General features: G+C 38.6%; 2 protein-coding genes across 2 annotated transcripts; both read right to left on the bottom strand.

The window, feature by feature from the left end:
- Positions 1–2,121: 2,121 nt before the first annotated feature.
- Positions 2,122–4,431, bottom strand: LOC127804437 (uncharacterized). Its single transcript, XM_052341299.1, has 4 exons — positions 4,344–4,431; positions 3,877–4,289; positions 3,046–3,759; positions 2,122–2,442 (listed from the first exon to the last, which is right to left on the bottom strand). The coding sequence occupies exons 1-4, from the start codon at positions 4,429–4,431 to the stop codon at positions 2,122–2,124; spliced, it is 1,536 nt and encodes a 511-aa protein (XP_052197259.1).
- Positions 4,432–5,448: 1,017 nt separating this feature from the next.
- Positions 5,449–6,822, bottom strand: LOC127804436 (uncharacterized). The gene has a single exon (XM_052341298.1). It carries the CDS (start codon positions 6,820–6,822, stop codon positions 5,449–5,451), a length of 1,374 nt encoding a protein of 457 aa, XP_052197258.1.
- Positions 6,823–25,722: the final 18,900 nt, after the last annotated feature.

Raw genomic sequence — 25,722 nt, 5'->3', positions numbered from 1 at the left:
CACAGGTGCTTGCTGCAGTTCGTACAGAGGCCCAGAAAAAACAAACCTTGGCAGGTACGGAGTCCACTGCTACGTCTCCCAATATCCCTATCAGTTTGGTTTTTAAACAAATATTAACGCCGTTAGCACCAGTGGGGCATTCAGAGCTGACGGGGGAGGCTTCGCTGGAAGAGGCTTCGGCGTTATCAATGAAGGAAATATTAGCACGTCGGACGAAACGCCGCAGGACGGAGACCACCTCCCTGGCTGCCACTCTCTCCTAGCCTCCGGTTCCTGAAGCCACCAATGTTCCCTCAACAACTCTGATCCTACCGGGGACCCTACGAACTCCGAACGAAACCGACTACTGTGCCGAGATTTTGAGGGTATGACCGTGTTCCTTTCTCTTTCGACCCCGCCTTTTTTTTATGTGAGTGAGTCTTAACCCATGTTATGTTTTTACTTCCTCAGAACCTTACAGAGTTCCAAGGTTTGGTCTCTCGGCGAGAATCCGAACTTCGCGCCCGGATCCTTTCCCTGGAGTTCGAGGTCGAAAGGCTCCGAGGGCTTAAGTCCCTCTCCTCCCAACTGTCGAGTCTTGAACACCGCGTTCACATTTTAACCAAGTCTGTTGAGCTGGAGCAAGAAAATGCCCGACTCGCCAATGAAGCTGAAGCTCAAGTGCACGAGGACCTGGAGTTAGTCCAGAAAAACATGCTCGAGGCTAATCAGGCCAATTCCCGGCTCAGGGAGGAACTGGACGCCACTAAGGGTGTTAATAACCAGCTTCGGGAGGATATAAAAAGGCTTACTCTAGAGCTGAAGGAGGCTAAGAAGGGACAAGTCGAAGCGCTGGAGTCTTATTCCCGGTGCAAGGAAGACCTTCGCACTGCTTATGTCCAACTCCAATCCGCCCTCAAGGATGCCCAAGTGGCTTTTCAAAATGGTCGCGAGGATTTTCGAAGCTTCGAAGCTTATACCGCGGAGCTAGAAGAAGTTCTTCGGGGCGGGTTCGAGCACATGAAGAAACTCGTCAAAGAGCGCTTCTGAAACATGGATGTAGACTCCACCCCCTTCGACGTTGCTGTCCCCTTGTCCTCTTTAGAGTAGATACTTTTGTATTCAAACCTGTTGCCGAAATAATAAAAGTTTTAGATTTTTTGCACGATTTTCTTTTGCTACTGCCTTTTTGTTGTCTTGCTTCCTCTGATTTTTATCAAGAACAAGAAAAGATCGTTGGGGATCAGGCTTGATCCTTCCTTTTTGCCACCCCTGTTTATCACAGAACTTGATCTTGCCATTTGCTAAAAAGGGTCCGGGTCCGGCCCCCCAAGGATCACGTCTGATCCCCATATTTTCTTCAAGGGGTTGAGCTTCGGGAGGATCATATCTAATCCTTTTATATCCGTCGAAGGCTTAGGCCTTTTGAGGATCATATCTGATCCTTTGTGTTTGCCGAGGGTTTGGGCCTCCCGAGGATCGCATCTGATCCTTCGTTTTTGCAAGGGGTTCGGACCCCACGATGATCACATCTGATCCTTTGTTTTTGTCGGGGGTTCGGACCCCCCGAGGATCACATCTGATCCTTTGTTTTTGCCGGGGGTTCGGACCCCTCGAGGATCACATCTGATCCTTTGTTTTTACCGGGGGTTCGGATCCCCCGAGGATCACATCTGATCCTTTGTTTTTGCTGAGGGGTCTAGCCCCATTGGGAGTATGTCAAATCCTTCTTTTTACTCTGATGTGCCTTCCCAGGTCTTTGGAAACAATGAGTTTTTACGCATAGGAGAAAAAATGAATTTATTCTTGGATAGCATATGAAAGCAACAAAGAAAATACTACTGCCAAGACATGTAATAAAGAATTATTATTAATAGATCATGTGAAAATAATAAAGAATTATTACTGATAGAACTTTCTTAAGTTCTGCACGTTCCACGCGTTTTTCACCGGTGTACCCTCGAGGGTCTGTAGTTTGTATGCACCAGGGCTAAGAACTTCTGCTACTTTGTAAGGACCTTCCCAATTTGGTGTTAACTTATTTGCTTCTCGGGCTCCCTGAACATCTGCTCGCCTTAATACCAAATCTCCCGGTAGGAAATTTCGTTCCTTTACTCTTCGATTGTAGTATCTCTCTATGCATTAATTGTAAGCAGCTTGTCGAATCTTCACTTGATCACGAAATTCATCAAGGAGGTTCAGGTTGTCCCTCAAACTTTGTTCATTGGATTCAGGGTTGAACAGCTCTACTCTCAGCGTAGGTACTCCGATCTCAACTGGGATTAACGCTTCCGAACCATAGCATAGACTGAAAGGAGTTTCTCTCGTGGAAAGCTTCACCGTGGTTCGGTAAGACCACAGGATGCTCGATAGTTCTTCCACCCAACTACCCTTCGCCTTATCCACCCTCGCTTTTAAACCTCGCAACAAAGTCCTGTTGGCGAGCTCAATTTGGCCATTAACCTGAGGATGAGCTATCGAGGTGAATTACTGCCTAATTCCCAACTCCTGGCACCATTCCTGAACAGACCGATCAGAAAATTGAGTGTCGTTGTCTAAGATCAGTACCCGAGGAACTCTGAAACGATAGACCACATTCTTCCATAGAAATTGCTTCACCCGCCGGGCGGTAATAGAGGCCACTGCCTCAGCTTTGATCCACTTCGTGAAATAATCGATAGCAGCCATGATATATTTAACTTAGCCAGCCGTTGGGGGAAAAGGCCCCAGGATGTCAATACCCTATTGAGCGAAGGGGCAAGGCGTAGCCAGATGAGCTAGTGTGACCACTAGCACATGGACCAGATTAGACGTTTTCTGGCATCGATCGCAGGTCCTGACTAGCTGCTCCGAATCTCGTACCATCGTTAGCTAATAATACCCCTGCCACAGAGCCTTTTAACTAAGAGCCCGAGCCCCGATATGGCTTCCACATATGCCCTCGTGAATCTCTCATAGGATATAATCTGCTTCGCGGGGTCGGATACATTTGAGTAGTGGTTGTGAAAAAGACCTTCTGTATAGCTCCCCACTAACTAACACAAAATTTTGGGCTTTTCGTTTGACCTCCCAAGCCTCCGAATCGTCTTCGGGGAGTCTTTCTTCTCTCAAATACGACAATAGAGGATCCATCCAGCTAGGCTCGTCCTCTACACATAACTGATTCGCGACTTCTTCGATACTCTTTTGCGGAAGAGACTCGATCCGAATTTCCCGAGAGCTCGTAGGGAAAGAGGAAGAAGCGATTCGGGATAACAGGTCCGCCTCCGTGTTCATAGCCCGAGGGACGTACTCCACCTTTACGTGTTGGAAATGCGCCATCAGCTCTTTGACCATGGCCAAGTATCGCGCCATGTGACTTTCTCGAGCTTCATACTCTCCATTCACCTGTTGCACCACTAAATTAGAATCTGAACTCACCTCGACATTTTGAGCTCCCAACTGCTCAGCCAACCTCAGACCAGCCAACAAGGCCTCATATTCCGCTTCGTTGTTAGACACTCGGAATTCAAAATGTAAAGCATAAGGCCATATTTTCCCTTCGGGACTTTTTATCATTAATCTTGCTCCTCCACCCCCCGAGGTCAAGCTTCTGTCTACTGCCACCAGCCATGGTCCCTGATTTTCTTCAACGCCTTCAGGAGTTCCTATCCCTTTGGTAATAAAGTCTGCTAACGACTGTGCCTTAATAGCCGGCTGTGGCTTATACTCAATGTCGAAGGCTGTGAGCTCCACTGCCCACTTCAACATCTGCCTTGAAAGTTCTGGTTTGCTAAGGACCTACTTCAAAGGTTGATTAGTAAGCACTATAATCGTATGAGCTTGAAAATAAGGTCAGAGTTTCCTCGCCGATATTATCAAGGTGAAAGCCAGTTTTTCCATAGGAGGATACCAGACCTCAGCTCTCGTCAATCGCTTACTCGCATAATAAACATGCCTCTGGATCTTATCTTCTTCTCGTATCAACACCGAGCTTACAGCCTCATTGGCCACTGCCAAATATGTATATAATGGTTCTCCTGGCTTCGGCTTGGTAAGAACCGGGGGCGTGGCCAGGTGCTCCTTCAGCTTTTCGAAAGCTCTCTGGCATTTAGAATTCCATTCAAAGTTGTTTGCCTTTGATAAGATCTTGTAGAAAGGAAGGCCCTTTTCTGCCAAACGAGAAAGGAATCTGCCTAGGGCTGTCATCCTGCCCGTAAGGCTCTGTACCTCTTTCACACTCCTCGGGGCTGGCATATCCATGATAGCTTTAACCTTCGCAGGGTTCACCTCAATCCCTCGGTGGTGTACTATGTAGCCCAAAAACTTTCCTGCAGAAATGCCAAAAGCACATTTGACAGGATTAAGTTTCATATAGAACTTACGAAGGGTTTTGAAGCACTCCTCCAAATCCTCCGAATGACACTCAGCCACCAGGCTTTTTACCACCATGTCATCAACGTATGCCTCCATATTTCTCCCGAGCTAGTGTTGAAAAAGCTTATTTACTAAGCGTTGGTAAGTGGCTCCTGTGTTCTTTAAACCAAAAGGCATTACGGTGTAGCAGTAGGTTGCCTTGTTGGTAATAAATGCCGTCTTCTCCTAGTCCTCGGGGTGCAACAAAATCTGGTGATATCCTTGAAAGGCATCCAAGAAACTCATGAGCGAACATCCAGCAGTTCCATCAATTAGGGCGTCAATCCTCGGGAGTGGGTAACTATCCTTCGGGCAGGCTTTATTAAGATCGGTGAAATCAATACAAAGTCTCCACTTGCTCTGCCCTTTGGGAACCAACACGACATTCGCTAACCAATCTGGATAATCCACCTCTCGAATGTACCGCGCCTCTATCAACTTTGCAACCTCCTTCTCGATTGCCCGAGCTCTATTTGGGGCGAAGCTTCGCTTCTTCTATTTGACAGGCTGAAATCCTGATCGGATCCCCAGTATGTGTGTCATTACCTCTGGATCTACTCCTGGCATGTCTCGAGCAGTCCATGCGAAGATGTCCGCGTACTGTCTAAGAAGTGACACTATTCGACTCCTCAGCGGGTCTTTTAACTCCATACTCACTCTTACGCATCGGTTTGGGCAATCTTCTTCCAAAGGTACTTCTTCCAATTTATCCACCAGCTCTGCTGTTTTGGGATCTTCGGGTCCTTCTAGTAAGAAACTGACCTCCTTCGGGGGGTCCGTTTGGGGGCTCGGAACATCCCTTTGCGACCCTGCTTCTCTATCCTTTGCGATGCCTATAGAGACCATATAACATTCGCGAGCTAAGCACAAATCTCCCCGCACTTTGCCCGTCCCCCTATCTATGGAAAACTTCACCATCATATGATATGTGCTTGGAATGGCCCGAAGGGCATTGAGACCAAATCTTCCTAGAATCATGTTGTAAGCCGAAGGCACGTCTGCCACTAGGATGTCTAGCATAACTTGAGAAGTTCGAGAGCCTCTCCCTACCGTCAATGGGAGCTGAATGATCCCTTATGAATATACGGCTTCACCATCAAATCCCACCAAAGGGACCCTCGCTGTCCTCAAATGCGTCATTTCATACCCCATGCCTAAGAAGGCCTGCCGATACAAGATTTCCGAAGAGCTCCCTAGATCCACGAGGATCCGCCAAAGCTCCCATTTCCCGAGCTCGGCTGTTATCACCAGCGGATCATTTCGATTCGAGTATCCCGGGAGGTCGCTATCTGAAAAAGAGATTAGATCCACACTCCTCGATCTTTTCAGCCAGACGGCACCACCTTTTTCACCCTTCATGACCGGGACCTCCCCTACTGCGAGTGTATGGAATATCGAAGGCTGAGGATGATCATCTTCCCCTCTATGCGATCTCTCCCGCCGAGCCCGATTTCGATCCTCCGTGCGGTCCCTCTTGGAGGGGCTCCTCGATCGCGACCGTTGGTCCTTCCTTCCCCGAGAATCACCTGCTTTGGCCATGTAGCTCTTCAGGAAACCTCGATTGATGAGCTCCTGAGTCTCCTCCTTTAATTGGTGACATTCCTCCGTATCATGACCATGATCCCGATGAAAACGACAGTATTTACTTCGGTTCCTTTTGTCGGACGACGCCTTCATCAGTCGAGGCTTTTTCAAGTAGTCTTTACCCTCAATAGTAGCAAGGATCTCTGCCCTCGGGGCATTCAGAGGAGTAAAACCACCCGAATCCCACCGAGGACGATGTTTTTCCCTTCGGTCGTCACTTTTCCTTTCCTCCGGATGCTTCTTTTTATCCTTCTTCTCCACATGCTCCGTCTTCTTAGCCTGCATGACCTCTTCGGCATTTATGTACTTCGTGGCCCAGCCCAATATGTCCGTGAACGTACTCGGGGGCGTTTTGGCTAATGACTGGGCGAAAGGGCCAGGCCTTAGGGCGTTCTGGAACGCCACCATAGCTACGTTGTGGTCAAAGTTCTCTATGCTCAAGGCCTCCATATTAAATCGTGAGACGAAGTCCTTCAAGGGCTCTCCTTGGTTCTGCTTCATACTTACCAAGGCCATGGTAGACCTTCGATGTCTCCGGAGAGGTGCAAAATGCGTCAGAAAGCTGCCTCGGAGTTGTGCAAAACTTACGATGGAATGATGAGCCAGATTTGAATACCAAGCCCGTGCATGCCCCTCCAGGGTGGCTAAGAAAACCCTACACCACATCGCGTCTGAGGCGTCTTGTACCATCATGTGAGAGGTAAAGAGATCAAGGTGATCCATCGGGTCAAAGGTCCCCACATAAGGCTTAATGGCCGGGATGCGGAGACGCTCCGGTGGTATGGCTGCCATGATCTCCGGGCTAAGGGGCTGATTTATCCTTACTCCCTGAGCCTCTCCAGCCTTCGGCTTTAGGGCGGCCATCTCCTCCTCTAGCTACTGCAATCTTCTTTCCTGCCGCTGCTGCACAAACGACAAGTCAAAAGACTCGGCCACCTCACCATGGCCATCATCTTGTCCTGGCCTCCGCGGATTCTCATCCCGCTGATAGGACTCTTCCTCTCTTGGGGGCTTGTGCCTTTCTTCCGCCCGAGAATGCTGGGCTTGCTGATGCTGGCGATCCAGAAAGCCCATGAGTAACTCCGCCAATCGTTGCACTTGACCCTCTAGGAGTGCTATCCGATCAGGCTGAGGCGGAGGGCCCTCCAGACTCCGAGCCCTCCCCGGCGGGCTTCAGGGAGGGTTCTGCTAACTTGGCTCTGGAACAGGGTTGCCCCCTGCGGCCCGAGATGGCTGTCTTCTAGTTGCCATTCAAAAAAAAGGCAAGATTGTCTCCACCTGCTGCACTGGAGAGACAGAAGAGAAGAATGTCGGGTCCCACGGTGGGCGCCAATTGATGATTAATCTTATGAAATGGTAGCCACACGTTCCCTTCTTGCCTCTTCGAACGTACCTGCAATGGAGACGGGGACTTGCTCCCCCGGTGAATCTCCAACGATCAAGTCAGATCTCTCCCCCAACCGAATTCAGTATATTTACTTAAATTATATACTGAAAAAAAGAAAGAAGTCCTTTCCTCTTACCTCGCCTTCCCCTTTTAACCTTTTCTCGGGATAAGGATCATGGAGAGATCTTCGGGATCTCCCATCTGCCTTTCTCGGAACCTTCCTGATAAGGATTTCATAATAGCATCCATCTCCGAGGGGTTTGGGATAGCTGCTGCCTCCGTAACCTTCGGCGAGTTAGTCTATTCCTACGATCTCAGAGATTTCTTTACTGAGTGCCTATCCGATTGATGTGACGATACTTATCTGCCACGTGTCTTCTAGATTTAAACAAGATGATCACAGGCGAAACTTCCTATTAGGAAATATATGTCCTGGCCACCACTAGATATCTGCCTGGGGTATTAGCGTAATTATGGGACCGAGGGCATTCTTCTCATCACTAAGATAACCCTGATCCCAATCAAATTATGATTAATCAAGATGGGCATTATCTACAATAATTCTAATTCTAAATTAATTAAGATTACTCCATATTTTTTTATAAATAAGTAGGCACTTATTCTTAAAAGGTTAGGTTTCTAATATTGATTTCAATACAATTTTCATTATCTTCGGTGTCTGATTTAAACATTAAAATATTTTCATGAGAACCTCTATACACCTTCTGACCGTTCATTTTTTGCATATTCAAACTGTTTAACGATGATATTTTTAGTTAAACAAATTCATTATTGTATCCAGACAACAACATATAACAACAGTAATTTCTCTCCTTCTCACTTTCCCATATCTAGGTACGATTTTGAACCCCAAATCAAACCTAGATAAGAGTTTTGATTTGGTTCATTTGGCTACAGTAGTGGTCACTAGAATCCAACTACCACAGGTTGTTTCTTTTTTTTTTAATTTTTTTAAAATCAAAAGAGAAATAAGAGAGAGAGAAAAAGGAGAGAGAATGAAATATAAAATAGTTATTTTACTCCTTTATTTAGTGACCGTGAAAGTTATTATTATTTTTGAAGTATGAAAAATGATTCTTATAGTTGAGTCAAATCACAAAAATAATTATTACGATTCTCCCAAATAAAAAACAATGCTTCCACTCAGGGTTCTCATATTAGGCTCTTCAACATAGCGTATAAAGATTTTCCTACGTATCGCAACCATAACATCAAAACCCAGTACAACAACCAAGCCAAGCAGGCCTTAACTCACCAAACCTTGCGGCCAGTTGCCACTGGTAAAGGGAAGGTAACATGGTTGGACAAAAGGTAGCCTCGTATCCTGTGCTTGTGAGCTTTGCACAGTGCATATTTTGTAGCCATTTGGTTCCCTCTCTCTCATCACACATTTGCATACACAACTTTATTACTATATTAATATTAGAAAAGAGAAGCCTGAATTTTATTTATTTTATTTGTTCTTCTCTATGCTTTTTTTTTTTGGAAAGCCTTGGCATGGCCAGCAACAATCTTATTATTATTGAAGAATGCGGAGTTACTATTTACTGGGCAATGGACAAGACGGGGAACAGTGTTACCCTCTCAGATTAAAGGGCTTCTTGCAAAATCTTCAGGGACTATAAAAGTAATTTAGACCCTTGTTTTTACCGTCCTTATACGCATTTTTTTAAGTACTGATCATTATTTTTTTTTTTTGATCGGAAGGTATATATATATATATATATATAAGAAGATCGAAACTTCATTAATTTTACTTGGAGACGAGCCTGATCATGATCTCCATCACCCTACCCCTATTACTTTGACAACAAGAGATCATACATACAAGGATGTGACTGTTCATATTTGTGTGTGTGTGTGTGTGTGTGTGTGGGGGGGGGGGGGGGGGGGGGGGGGGGGGGGGGCGGGGGTGTGAAGAAGTGTTTGGAGGGGACAAGTTATCCTGTTATTGGGGGGTGGGGATGGGTCAAAAAGCACAGTTATAATACCTTAGCTGGCCTTTAATACGGAATGGGACACTCACCTAACCAATAAGATGACATGACCCTTTTCCCCTTGCTTTTCCCTCCCATCTTTCTTTTCTTTTCTTTTCTTGGCATTTCACAAAGGGGGAAAACCTTTGCATTCACATATTCATTTATACACTTCTTCTGTCGCCATCACTTTCGCTTTTGTCACTCAACAGCCGCTAACCCCCTAAGACCCATTCAAAAGAACCTTTTCAAGCCTTTCAACTTTCTGCTCCTAACATTTCTACTAGTAGAAGCATCAGATTTCTTAATTACTCTCTCTCTCTCTCTTCACACCACCACAATACTCACAGCCAAATGTTTTCTTCTCTTCTCACCAAAACGTTTGTGATCTCATCGAAGCCCTCCTCGGAAGCCCCAGCTACTAGTTGTGCAAATTAATAAAATGGGTACTCGAAAAAGACCTGTAATTCAGCTTGTCTGTGTGGCTTTCCTGTTCATCATCTTCATGGCTGGTCACTGCCAGGGTTCAAGATCCACCGCCAACCTGTTCAAAGACAAGCCCAGCAGCTCCTCTCAGAATTCAGGCTATTTCTTGGGTTACTTCCCCAGAAGGATACCCATTCCAGCCTCGGGTCCATCCCGGAAACACAACGGCATTGGCTTGCAAAGTTGGACATCGCCTTGAAGCTCACGGCCGGCCATATTGCTTGTGATAACCTTTTGAACACTGTCACTCCATTTTATTAGAACAATGAACAGTTTGTGGATATAGAGTCTATAAATTCTCCTTCTTGGGTTTTTGGCAACAATATTTCTGCAATGTGGGTATGTGTTTATTCTCCTCCTCCATCTTCGTGGAATAGCGCAGCTCCCTGGTTAATTATTTGGTTTATTTATATCTTTTTGGGTGTGTGAAGTTAAATGTTACCTAAACTTCAAGTTTTCTAATTAATGATCAATTTTCCATGTGTTTGTTTGGCGAATGAAATTATACTACTTGTGTACAGGAAGAAGATGATACTTGCAGTTTAATTATATAGTTTCCATAGTTAAAGCCCCCCCCCCCCCCCCCCCCCCCCCCCCCTCTCTCTCTCTCTCTATATATATATATATTCCCCTTCCTGATTATGTTAATATTCTGACGTCTAGATGAAGAAAACCCTCTGTAGGGCTAAAATTAAGTTCATACTTGAATTAATCCTCAATCCACGGATCTCGATCATTATCCATGATATGATATCAAATATGGTCATCGTATATTTAGTCATCATTCCCAGCAATGTCAATCAAGTAATGGCCTCAATCAATCAAACTGTTCCTTATTGCCATCGACTTCAATAAGATATGAATTTTACAACTCATGAGGTGTGGTCGTGTACGTGTTTTCATTGATTGATACTGATGATGATAGCGCAGTATCAGATCCACGTATTTGCACTACGTAATTTGCAGTATATATGCTTGGGGAAAGTTTCTAATTGTCATCTAAACGAAATTAATGTTTTGCTGTATTATTTTCTTCATTGTTCAATTTCGTGGATTTGCTTTTTTATTTCCATGTCACACCAGACCTCTTATAGACCTTTCCAAAATTGAATGGAATAAGGAAGACTCAGACACTCCGTTCTAGGTTAAGATTAAAACCTTAAAAAGTCTGCACTTAATTAATTTAATAGTAAAAATATATATGTAGGATATTTATGTATATAAATTTGCCAAACTAGAGTTCATGCATGATGATTTTCCATCCTCCATCAAAAGTTGTATTAATCAAATACCATTTCAATATTTTACTCTCTTTTCTTCCGATCCCACCAAGCAAATGCAATTAATTTAATTTCCACTATTTTTTTGTGTAATTAATCACCTTATCCTTCTATACTTTAGCAAATGTTTGTGTATATATTTATAAATCTCTCTAAGTTGACACATAATCTTTATGAAATAGATTAAAATGAAAAATACACATCTATATTTATATCAAACTTTAATGGTGCATATATTCCACATGCCAGTTTAATTTATAAAATATGCAAACTAAAAGCGATTTTGTTATTCTTATCTGTCAAGTTGTTTCTACTTTTTCACCAAATCATTTAATATGTGTTAATAAAATTAAGAACCATTAATCTCATAATTCAGTTTAAAATGCAAAAGAAAAAAAATACATTAATTAATTGTTAAAACACATCCGAGTTATTTAAAACTAAATCATGTCAGAGATTTTCTTTTTTTTCTTTTTAAATTCAAGATGAAAAATAGTTCAAATGCATGATTAGAAGGCAAATGATGGCAGAACGGATTTGACGGTCTACCTCACCCCACAAGCAAGCAAGCAAATCAGAAGTATTTGTTTGTTTGGATTAGTCAATTCAAAGCTGAAAGCAGCGATCGATGCAAATTAATTTAAAATGCATCTAATCCATCAGTTGGAACCTTCCCTTGGGACTTTGGTCTCTGTGCATTAAAGTTTGTTGATGTAAAGTGTGACCGCATTGTACGGTAATGAGTTGGTGAACCCAACAAATCGACACTTGATTTGCAATTAAAAGACGAAGAAGTTGATTCGTGATAGATGTCATGTCTTGAACATGTGGTGCTCCTCGTTTCTTCATTCTTTTACTTCTTCTATGTTCACAAGGGTCCTACTTTTTCTTTTCCTCTTCATTTGGATTCTTTGACTAATAGCTTTTTGAGAGGTGACAGAAAAATAATTTTGAATAGATATAAATATCTGTTGGGTGTTATTTGGCCAACGGTACAAGTTTTAAAAAAAGAAAGGATAGGACGCTTGGGAACATAGACTAAGTAAAGAAATCAAGAAATATATGGTTCAGAAGATAACATCGATCATAAACAAAGTTTGTGTCACTCTAAATTAAAAAATAGAAAAACACTTTGTGGGATAGTAAAAAGTTTCATTTTTCATTTGTCTAGCAGATAAGAAAATTTTGGAGTTGATACTACGGAAGAAAATGAAAAGATAAAACTAGTTTTAAATTAATTAAAAATATGTTTATAAATCATTCCTAAAACATAGGTTAAGTGATGAGTAAGTGATACGTTGAGATTAGTATCAATAAGGTATGAGTTCAATACTCGGTCTAGACAAGAGATAAATGCCCGCCTGTAATTTATCTCCTTTGTCAAAATTGAGAATACAAACGAGCAAAAATCACATAAAAATGATAATCTCAAGAATATGTTTACAAAATTAATATCTAAACTAATAATTTTTCGTTGAATTTCCTTCTTATATGGGCTAATAGAGAAAAAGTCTATAAATGGTTTGATAAGTGTATAATTATTTTTTAACCTATTAGGATATATAATACTATATATATAGGTTAAAATCTTCAATTCCAATTCAATTTCATTTAATTGACTTCTCCAAGTCCAAGTGCTCTTCAATTAAGTCTGCCATATATACTTTTGGTTCATTGGGGTAGTTTAATTTTTTTTTTTTTTTTGCCCACTGGGGTTCTTTTATAGGCACTTCAGTTAATTATTTTTTTGGCCTCCGTTTGCAAGAGAAAACACACAGAAGAAGTAAAATCACGTTACAACATTCCGTTTTGAAGCCTTAATATTTTGGTGGGTTTTCGCTTGCTTGCTTTGATCTCGTCAGAAGTTTCTTATCACAACTTGTTGGCTGTTATCCAACTATTGATCTTTACATTGGGGGATCACTGAAATTATTGCATGTGAGCTTCTGCATAGTAAATTAGTACACAAGAGGCTTCCATTTAGATTTTTGTGATATCATCAATTTTTTAACTAATTAGGTGAGATTGTTCTAATCTATCTTAGGTTTATTTTATTTCCACTATAAAATTATAAGAAGTAGTTGTTATTTAATTATTACGAGTTGATCTTAATTGTGATTTCTTTGGATGTACTCCCTTACGGCTACCCCTCCACCGAGACCCCATTTGTATGGAGAGGAGGTAAATCCCAACACACCCGAACAACTGCCATGAGAGAATTCGAATATGGACTTCTAGACTTTTTCACTTCCCGCGGAAACTGGTTGGACGTCCCTTAGGGGGCTTGATTGTAACTTCTTGTACCTATTGATTCTTGATATTAGATTTTTGTTAGAACTTGTCCTCTAGTTTTTTCCCTTTAAGTTAAAGGATTTTCCACATTAAATCTTTGTGATTGTTGAGTTTTATTTGGTTATTGTCATTATTATCTAATGATCTATTAAATTGCCACAACTGAGAAGGTGTATTTTGAATTATTTGATAATTTGGGTTTTCACGAATAAATAGTATCATAACTTTAATTCTTTTATTCGGTTGTGGTTAATTATGGAGAAAAACTCTAAAAAAATTATTAGATTGAATAGAAATAATTATGATCACTTATAGAAAAGAAAGATGTTAGATTTACTTTATTACTATAAGTTTCAAAATAAGCCAAAGAATATGACTGATGTTGATTGGAAATAGTTGAACAAAGAAGTAATTGGATTTATTTGTCAATAGTTAGATGACAGTGTTTATCATCATGAATGAAATTTCAGTTTTTTTCTTTGTGGAAGAAATTGGAAAACTTGTATGGTAGAAAAACAATCAACAATATATCTTTATGCATGAATTGGTGAATTTGAAATATAAAGATGGAACTCCTATAACTAACCACTTGAATGAGATGTAGGACCTTATTAATCAACTTGTCAACAAGAAAGTCAATATTGATGTTGAGATGTAGGCTTCGTTTCTTTAGAGATACCCATCCAAACAGTTGACAGACTTTGATAGTTATAGTCAATAATTCACCCCAAATTGTGTTGTTAGATAAAAAAAAAAAGCACATTAAATGAGCAAACAAAAAGAATAAAAGTTGATTCATCATCTCACTCAAAAACCCTAGTTTACTAAAAATCAGAGAAGAAGGTATGCAACAAGTTAGGGCTACAAAGGAAATTCTAGAAGCAAATCAAAGTTAAAAAAGAATATTGAGTGTTATTGTGTCACAAGAAGAAGTATTGCATAAAGAAAGATTGCTACAAGTGAAAAAACTCTCAGAAGAAGAAAGGAGGCAAGAATACAAAAAAAGTAGTAAGAAGAAGAAAGGAGGCAAGAATACAAAAAAAAGTAGTAACAAGGAGACAGTTATAGCTATTTTTGAAGAAGTTTTTATTATCAGTAATGAGAACTTAGTGAGTTTCTCATGTCATCAATCATATTGGATCATTGATAGTAGCGAAGTAACATGGATTAGAATGGTACAAAATATAAAATGGTGATTTTGGTGTTGTTAGTGTTGCGAACTAACAACACAAACCTTAGGGTAATAACATAATATGTTTAATCACAGATTGAAGACAACAAAAACAGGAAGCATGAAAACAAACATACACAAAAACGAAATGAAACCAGAAACGAAAAACAACAAAGGGGGACAAGAATTTTTACCATGGTTTATCCAAAAATAGGGCTACGTCCACGTTGAGCTCTGGTGAGAAGAGCTCACTGCACTAAAGAGAAGAATGGAGATTACACCCATCGATACCTCACAAAAACCCTTTGTACATCAATGGTTCTCTAACAAAAATGTCCCAATAATCACAAATACAGATTAGAGGCGTATCCTATAGAACTAGAGACCATAAAAGAGAACTATATAGAGCATTTACAGATCATTCAAAAGAGAACCCACCAGAAACCCTAGCCCGAAGACGAAGACAGCTATCCCGATCTTTCTTCTCCTCTTTTCTTTTCTTTCTTTTCGTCTTACCGCTCATATCCCGAGGAGCAAAATTAATAGCATGGATGGATGGCTGGGATTGCTTCTCATAAAGCTTGGATGAGCAGCTGAGATCAAATTGTGCAACACAATCGATTATTCCAACAGACAAGCAATCGGGGCAGGGAGTGCAAACGGGTGAAGGACAATCGGGCATAAAGGACGATTGGGCGCCTCTAAGGACAAGCAGATGGTTGTCGCATGTTACCATCTAGCAGGTGTCACATGGCAGCCTGCAGTTGCCACATGCGACCTTCCAATCTGCTAAGTCTAAAGACATCGTTTAGTGCTTTAACACCATCCAATCTCCACCTTGAAGCATCAAACCATAGATGAACCCACACTACAAGAAAAATCAAATTTAGTGACGGAAAAATTCGTCACTAAAATAGGAAAATTCTGTTAGAACAGGTAGGTTCTATGGCACACACTAAGAGGGGGGGTGAATTGGTTATTTTAAAAAAAAAAAACTTAATTGATAGAACTTTGAAATCCTTTTGATTGAAAATAAAAAACTCAATGCACATGAGGATAATGAAATGCTAGCAGTGATAAACAAATAAAAAGAAACATAAGCAAGAGAGAATACAAAGATTTATAGTGGTTCGGCTTAACCCAAGTCTAATCCACTACCTTAGCTCCTCACTAAGGATTTTTCAAACCATCCACTATCAACCCCCTACTCAACCAGAGTAGGTCCTCTAGTCCGAGACTAGGAATTACAACCTTCCACTCAAATAGGCCCTCTAACTACACAAGCTAGGAAAATAACAACGATACAAATGAAAGAGAGAAGCTAAGAGTTAACACTCTTAGTTACAAGTTCTCTCACAATGAAAACTGGGCTTAAGAATAGATTTACAATGATAGAACAAAGCCTTGCATAGAAAAATATAACAATGAAAGCACAAAGAACACTGTAAGCACGAATAAAATGATTTGTAATATTTAGATCATCTCGTTTTCGTCCATTAGCCTTCTCTTGATCATCCATGACATGTATATATAAATGTCCCACAAAGTTGAAGAGAAATATAACCATTTGAATCCGTTGGGATTTGAAAAAAATAGCCGTTGGAAGCTTTATGCGAAACACATAGTCGACAGAGAAAATAGGTTAGTCGACTATTTTATCAAATAAAACTAGCCATAGTCGACAGACAGAAAAGCATAGTCGACTATCTTATAACACAAAAATCTTATAGTCGACAGATCAAAAATTACAAAGAAAATTTTGAAATTCATGAACAAATATAGTCGACAGATGAAATAGCATAGTCGACTATCCTTACACAATAGTCGACAGAATGAAATATAGTCGACAGAGGCCATATATAGTCGACAGATTAAACAAGCATAGTCGACTATCCTTATGCATAGTCGACAGCACTAAACAACATAGTCGACTATCTTCTTGGAAAATCTGGAAACTTAATAGAAAACATGTAGAAGCACACTTGATTAATACAAAACATCACCACATATTTACATTTCTTTAGTTTAAGTAAATGTCCTCATTTTGTTTAATTTATATTTTACCTTCCATTTACTTTAATACATAAATATAAATAAGAAAGTACCCCCCATTTGGATTCAATAAAAATATCTAAAAAATCAAAATCCATAAGAATAAAAAAGTAGAATTTGAATTTTAGTAGGAACTTAGGATTTTGCGATTTTACCACCTCCAAGATATACACTTTCTATTTCTTGAAAAATTCGTTAAAAATCATTTTATCACTAATGAATGTTAGCTATTGAATTACCGGGAGTTAGTTTTCTAAAACTAAAACATTTTCATATATGTCTCCTTATAAGGTGCTAGTCTTCTAGACTTAGAAAAAATATTGAAACGTTATCAAAATGAGTTTCAAGACATGATGCATAAACTAAAGGATTTTTCATACGATTAAGTTTCAAGCCAAAACCTTTCATGTACGTTTCAAAATATGAAAACTTATTTTGAAGTATGAGATTAACATAAATGATTTTTCATACTTAAGATTGGATTTTCATCAAACACATATATGTTAAAGATGGTCTTTTGCCTTAGAACAATTTTAGCTCTATGTTGACCAACGACTTCAAAGCAAATTTGAAAATCATTTTAGAAGATTCTTTTAAGACTAAATACTTGATTTTGCAAATCTCCAACTAATATAGAAAATGATAAATCTTTTTGATTTTCATTTTAACAAAGCATTTGAAATTGATTTTTGTTGAAAATTATAGACTTGACTCATGACTTAGGGATAAAACAAAGTATTATTTTTCATCATCAAAACTAAACACAAGGGTAGAACATCAAATTCGTCACTAAACAATTTAGTGACGAAAAAAATCCGTCACTAAAATTATTATAATCCGTCACTATTTAAAATTATTATAATATATTTAATAAATAACTACTTAAAACACTGTTTTTACAAAAAAAAAATTGTATATTTATTAAAATTGTTATATATAATTAATATTTACCTTACAAAAAAATTATTTTTAAAATTTTTATGAAATTTTATAACATTATATTTTTATTTTTAATTTTAAAGCTTGTATTTAATAAATACCTAACTAACTAACAATATTTATAACATCATATTTGTATTTTTAATTTTAAAATACAAATAAAAACTAGTTAAAATGTAAATATTAAGTTTTTTATTTAAAATAATTATAATATATTTAATAAATAACTATGTACAACACTGTTTTAAAAAAATATATATATTCATTTTATTTTTTATAATTACTTAATATTTCATTTACAAATGTTGATTGACAACATATTTTTATTACACATTTTTTTAATAATTTTTTATATAAATCATCAATAATATATACATAATACACAATAATATATACAAAATATACAACTATATAAATGTAAAATAAACAATAACATACATATAATAAATATAAATAACAGAGATTTTAAAATGAAATCGACATATCAATTAAAAAAAAACAATCTATAACTAACATAAATATTTTTTATCTTAGAAACATTCAAAATATATCTAACAGTTAAAATAATAAAAATAAAATATAAAGACAAAAGCAAAGAAAAATACCTAATAAGAAAAGCTGTTGTAACGCCTCGCTTTTTCGAGCGCGTTATAAATTAGGACAATTTTGAGACAATAATTTTTTTTCTATTTAAAACTACGACTAAACCATATAATTGCTCTTATCCATCCCAAAATTTCCACACATTTATCTCAAAAGAGAATTATCATATACATCAAATGCGGAAACTAAAATCGAACCTGACATCTTAACAATAATCATAAATCAACTCTTACATCATCGCTTTTCAAACTTAATCCTCAATACAAGGCTATTCATCAATGGGACATAAGTTCTCAACATAACTTAATACATAACATAAATTCTCAACTAACATTAACCCTAAATAGGGTTATACACATTATCATTCCTTAACGTCAATCATAAATCATATCTTACATCATGGACTTTCAAAACGCTCAGAGTATAAAGTAGTAGAACTTAAATACATAGGCTACATATCATACATTCCATTCACATTCATTTCAGATTCATTTCTAAGATGTGAATGATTTTACTGATCTTCGCAATCTCATTTAAATTTTAAAATAATAAAAACTTTAATTTGAGTTAATGATATGATCCAAATATTTATGATAGATTTTTTGTATTGAATCTCTATCTATAAAATTATTGTAATGTTTGTTGTTTAGGTGAATGAGAGTTTTTTCTTATTTTAAAAAAAATATTTACTTATAGTGCTTGTTGGATCTATGATTGAACTTACCTAAATTAACAAAAAAGATGGCAATAAGATTAATAAGAAGAACTTACATGAGATATACAGTGCGTAGCATGTATACTTATATAAAATTAAAAAAGTATCATATGCAATATCACATCTTAATCTTTTAATCACCAGATGAGTGAGAAAATTGGTATTATTAAATATTAATTTATTATTGAAAAAATTAATGATACATCAACAGATGAGTGAGAAAATTTTGTATAAGATGCATGGTTTCATTTGGACTAAAAAACCATTCAATAAAAAATTGTTATATGAAAACTTGTATTCAATTATATTCTGATTAGATGGTGACCCCAGCCCACATAAATAATGTAGTGAAAATTTTCTTCATGTTGCGGGATGCCCATATCTCCTTCTACACTTGTTTTATTTAGAGTAGATAAGATTTTGAATAATATAACTCATCAAATTGACAAATTATTTCTCATTTTCTAATACACTATTTTATACTAATTTGTTAAGTGGTCATGATTTATATATATATTCAGTACATAACTTAACTTGGTGGAAAGATTTATATATATTTAGTAAAAAATTTAATAAATTTATTTATTTATTTATTTATTTTTTTAACTACAAAAATATTTCGTCGCTAAATAATTAGTAGCCTTGTAGCATATGAAAAAAATGGAGTGTGGAGAGTAAAATTGTATCCTTATAGTATTTTGTTGCGGAAGAACACTTACAAAAACAAAATTAGTTAGAGCAATAATCAAAACCAGAGCATCGAAAATAAGAACACAAATAAGAGCATGAAAATAAAACTCCCTGTAAAGGCATTTCAAGGTTCAGATCTGAGTCTATCCAGATCGTACCACTCAAGTAACACTAACGGAATAGAGCCACCAAACCATAGAGAAGCCCCAAAATCCCAAGGACAGAAAAACCCTCTAACACACAAAGCTCTCTTACAGATCTCGCTCAAAAATAACCCAAATGGTTACTCACTAAACCAATCCATAATGAACAACCAGCACCACTCACAAAGAAGATGGAAGCAAGAACAAAAAGCAGAGAGCTTACCTTAGACAGATTTTTCGAAACGAATAAATAAAGGCTACTCACCGATCAACCAAGGGCTTCCAAAGGAAAGGAAGACCACTGTCATGGAAAAGGAGATATGCCCAAAAGAGGAAGAATTGACTCACGAATATCAGCCATCAAAGGAAACTATTAGGAGAGCAAAGAGAGAGAGAGAGAGAATCGGTCATCAATGAGGGCAACAGGAAAGGAAAGAGCCCTTTTATATGACAATGCTAGGGCAAAGCAGATGGATAAATGGGCTTGGGCTTGGGCTTCCTTAAGCCTTGAGCAAATGGGCTCAACCCATTTCTCCTCTAAAGGCTTAATAAAAGGCTTATGCCCCGATTTCTTTAATGGGCTGCCAATGAGTGGTACAAACTATGGATGGTACTTCAATCCTGTAATACCCCAAAATTTAATGTAAAGCTTGGATGTTGCAATAAAATGTTTCAAATGAAAGTTTGGAATTAAAGTGTGAACATGAATGGTTCTAGGACCCAAATGCAAATACCACAACTTGTAAAATGGATAGTTTGTTCCCAACAAAAGGAATAATGATTCCTTATCCTAGAAGCCATGTGTTGGAGAGATAGGATTGGTTTAAGAATTTCCCTAAAGTCTTTGAAGTAATGATTGATTCTTACCCCAAAAGTCTTAAGTGGCATGAGTTGGAAGGCTATGAGTGGCTTGGAAGAGAAGAGATAAGGGTCTTTGAGTGTTCTTATCATGAAATCCACGTGAAGGGGAGATTTGATTGGAAGGAAGTAAAGGCTTGAAGGAGAAGATGAAATCAAAATCAAAGATTGCAATGATTGATTTTTATCCTAAAGTCTAAACTTGGAAGATTAGGATTGACTAGGAATTAGATTTCAAAGGAAGGAGATGATGGAGCTAATCTTAAAGGTATATTTGGAGGCCTAGGATTGGAAGAAGTGGAGGCTTGCTTGAGAAGATTGCAAAAATTTCAAAGTGTGATGATTACTTGGGTAGAAAATGAGCAACTTGGAGGCTAAGTAAAATCTTGAGGATTTGGGCATTTAAAGTCTATATAAAGGGAAGTAATTAAGGCCATGAGAAGCTAATTAAAGAGGAAAGAAAGCAAGTGCAAGGAAAGAGCAAAGAAAAAGCAAAGAAGAAAGGAAAGAGAGACTTGGCTGGAAAACTTCCAAAACGGAAGAGAATTCGAAGAGGTAAGTCAAATTTATTTTCGTAGGATCGTAGATAACGAAAATAGGAGTCCGTAGATTCAAACGGAGAGAGAATCGGAGTTAAAATGAGCAAGATATAGCTGTTTTAATCTTAAGTTGCAAAATTAGAAACAAGGAAGGAGGAGGCGCGTGGCCACCCTTCTGAGGGGGCGTCCAGGCTCCGTTTATCCTGAAATTTTCACCGTTGTTCTTCTAATTTAATTATCTACAATCCTCATGTAGAAATATTTAAGTCTTGGTTCACCAAAATGCGTGATTTCTGCAGAACAACCCCTAGTGCTTGAAACCGGGCTATAAAATCTTGCTATTGAAGGGAAAATGATCGAGGTGAGTGGTTCTCGTGCATGATTTCTCTTGATCATTCTTGGTTTCATTTGTGAGTGATTATTATGCATGCTCCTTGATTCCTGTTGATCACTCTTGGTTTCCACTTGTGCATGGTTGTTGCTTACATCTCATGTTTCCCTGTTTTCGAGCATTTCTTTCCTATTTTGCTTGCATCACGGAATTTGTTGTTGTGGTTTGTCAATGGGATTAAACATGACTACTCTTACTCGTAGCTTGTGGATTGCATATCATATTTTTCTTGATTTGTGCACCGTACCTACAGGTGAGGCCGTGCCTACTTGATATTCCTTAGTCTGTACATATTCCTTCTACTTTGTCTTCAACATGTTGTTTGGTGATAGTTGCTATTGGTGGATCGGAAACTTGAATATGATTGTTGGCATCATGTTTGTGAAAGGTCACATTGATCGGGGAGTAATCTCGTGCCTAGAGGTGGGGTTGTGCCTAGAGGTGAGGCTAAGAGATTGGACCACGATCACGTGCCTACAGGTGGGGCTGAGATGTTTCACACAAGTGTCGACGGGCATGAGGGGTTGGACCACAATCACGTGCCCAGAGGTGGGGTTTATCCTGGAGGTGAGGCTGAGATGTGTGACACAAGTGTTGGAAGGGATGATGTGACTCGGGGAGGTTTTATATTGATATGATCTTGGAGGTTTATACTTATTTTTGCATGTTTCCTGGAAAAGCTACATATTGCTCTTGCATGCACTGTTTCTTTCTTTCTTACCACTCACTTAGATGTGATAATCTAACTCGGGTGTTTCTTACCCCTGGGATATTCATCGTCCCAGCTTTGTTAGAAGTATCAAGTGTTTCAGGTTCTAGGTCAAAGCGCGGGCAAGGAGGTGGAGCTTCGCTAGCTTTGGGATCTTGGTTTCTTTATGTACCCTTGTAACCTAAGTATTATATTATGAATAGCGGCTAGGGTACTCAAGGTTGTAAGAGGTGTGTGTGTAAGTATCCTACAATTGTACTTGCTATGATGAGTTGTGTTTTTGGGATTATTGAAAGTTGTATACATTTCCTGTACATATAAGGGAAATCTAGTGGAAACCCCATTTATTTAGCTTACGTTAAGCTTTCAGGTTCGATCCAAATGCTTCCGTTGGCAAGGGTTTCCATAACGCCCAGGGTGATGTTGGCTTATATTTTACATCATTGTGTATTTGGAAAAGTGGGGCATTACAAATCCAGGGCCGAAGCCTATGAAGATAAACCCAAAAAATTCGTCATAGCCTTGGACCTCATTGGGAAACAAAAAACAACAAATCTCCACCTGATTCCCAATGAGGCCAGCAAACACAAACAGAAAGACAACAAGCACATGCAACATAATGTAACAAAATGCAAATGATGCAATAAATGCATAAGCAATTATCAAGTAACCTTACCAATGTTAAGAAGATCGAGGCAACTTCTAAATTTAGCCACAGGCAAAATTTTAGTCCCCATATCTGCAAGATTATATTCAGAAAGCACTTTTTTCAGTCTAATAATGTTTTAAGACACAATATCACGAATGAAATGCAATCTCACATCTATATGTTTAGTGCGTTCATGAAAAATAGGATTTTTACATAAGTGAATTGCAGATTGACTATTAGAGAAAACTATCACATTTTCATTAAGAACACACAGTTCATTTAGCAATGCCTTAAGCCACAGGGCTTCCTTAATAGCCTCTGTAGCAGCAATGTATTCAGACTCGGTGGCAGAGAGGGCTACAATATGTTGAAGCTGAGACTTCCAACTAATGCATGACTCACACAAAGTAAATACATAGGATGATGTGGACTTCCTATTATATCTATCACCAGCATAGTCTAAATCAGTAAACCCTTTTAATCTCACATTATTAGACTTATGCTTATATATTAATCCTACATTGTAGGTGCCTCTTAAATACTTCAATAACCATTTCACTACTTCCCAATGATAGGGACCTGGGTTTGCCATAAATCTACTAAGAGTACTAATAGCATAAGTTAGGTCTGGCCTAGTACATACGATAAGGTACATGACTGAACCTGATATGCCCTGCAAACTTGGAGAGTAACAGGACCTAAAAGAGTCATGAGACATGGACATGAAGCTCCAAAGGGCCAAAGGGTTACAAGAGATAAAAGAAACAAGCCAAAGGAAGAAGAGGTCAAGCCGAGACCAAGTAGAGAGGACCCACTCGGTCATGACTGAGTGGGTGTGACACTGCTTTGATTTTTTAAACATAACTCTCTCTTCCAGGCTCCGATTGAGGTGATTCAAAATCCTATGGAAATACAAGCGAATTATCTACAACTTTTATTTTTTGAGTTTTGAGAGATCCTAGCCGCATCAAGGCTAAAATTGGGCTCTAATTTGATGCACCTGCACTATTAAGGCTCAGAGTCAAGTATTGGAGTGAAGATGGATCCGAACCAAGACAAAAGGCAAAAGAGGCCCTCAAATCCAAGGGAATGAAGACCCACTCGGTCATGACCAAGTGGGTGGGAGACCAATCTCCCCTCACTTTTCATGACCCACTCGGTTATGCCGAGTAGGTATGATACTTCTTTGGTTTTCTGGGTATAACTCTCTTATACGAGCTTAGATTGAGGTGATTAAAAGTCCTATGAAAAGATAAGGTAATTATCTACAACTTTTATGTTTTGAGTTTTGAGAGATTCAGACTTTATCAAGGTAAAAATTGGGTTTGAAGTTGATACACTAGCGCTCAAAGGCTAAAAGAAATCACAAAAAGCATCAAAGCAAAAGAAAGGATGCCCACTCGGTCATGACCAAGTGGCCCCCCACTCGGTCATGATCGAGTGGGCCTTCTCTCGTTGGCATGAAACATTCACGCGTGACTAGCCAGATGGGCTTCGAAACCCTGGAAATGGGCCGTGAAATCTTCGGAATGGGCTGCGAAAATATCATCGTGATTGCCATGTGGCTCCCCTCACCCTCCATTATAAATAGGAGGCCATGCCTTCATCACAGGATACACACTTTTGGGATCCTTGACACAATTACACACTTTTACTCTCGAGAACTGACTTAGGCATCGAAGGGTTTGCGCTGGGACCCTCATCCGAGCTCTAATGGTGCTCTCATTTTGCAGGCCACTCGGTTATCAAGGGTAACTCGATTATCAAGGGCCACTCGGTTATCAAGGCCACTGGATTAACTTAGCCACTTGGTTATCATGGCCACTCGGTTATCTTGGCCACTCGGTTATCTTTGGCACTTAGTTATCTTGGGCCACTCGATTATGTTGGGCCACCTAATCATTAGACTCACCTGATCATTAGACTCACTTGATCATCAAACCCACCAGATCACTAGACCTACTTGTTCATCAGACTCTTAGCACACAGTGACGTGACTCACATCGCATTGGTGATGAGACTCTCAGCGTGTGTTGGTGATAAAACTCTCAAAACGCTCACGAGGCTTGAGCAAGACTACCGCTATCAACCATGCACCAATTATATTCTCCCACAAAAAAAAATTAGATTGTTGTATTTTGGTAGCAACAATTAGCGTCGTATGTAGGAAACGCAAGATAAAAAGTCAACTTAAGAATGACAAACACTCGAGTTAGTGCATCTTGATGTAGTGTGCTCAATATATTTGCAATCTTTTATATGATTTATACTAGTCAAGTATCAAGTAAATTACTTGACTTGTGTGTGTTTCATGTGAATATATTTGTGCATAAGTATGATGCATCCTCATGGTGCATGGTTATGCTTTAATATTTGAGCCTAATAGAATGATTCCTATTTGTATCTAGAGAAGAGAAAGTCCTTAGTTAAGTATCTTATATTGTTCTCAAAGCTATGTGCTTGAGAAATATCTTTCTTATCTTTTAAGGATTTCTATGTAATCAAGTGAATGTGATTGGAAAGTTAGTCTTGACCAACTTTCACAAAAAACCCTTGTGTTTTATATATTTGAGCTTATTGTCTATGTTTCTTATTAGATGTTGATGAAAAACTTATGTTTTAAGCATCTCATTTGTTTGAGCCTAAGGTCTATATTATTTTGATTTTGATGAGAAAATTGAGTTTTATATTTAAGCTCAATGTTTATGAGATCTTAGATGTTTTTTTAATGATACTCAAAACAATATATGTTGTTTTAATAATAGCCGAGTGTAATGCTCATTAATTGACTAACTATTAAGCATAATTGAGTAAATTCTTATATTAGTCGAGTATATTGGTTCCATAGACGAGTGATTATTTT

This window comes from Diospyros lotus, chromosome 6 (genome assembly GCF_014633365.1).
Source record: "Diospyros lotus cultivar Yz01 chromosome 6, ASM1463336v1, whole genome shotgun sequence".
Lineage (NCBI taxonomy): Eukaryota > Viridiplantae > Streptophyta > Magnoliopsida > Ericales > Ebenaceae > Diospyros > Diospyros lotus.
This window is presented reverse-complemented; position numbering and strand designations above follow the sequence as displayed.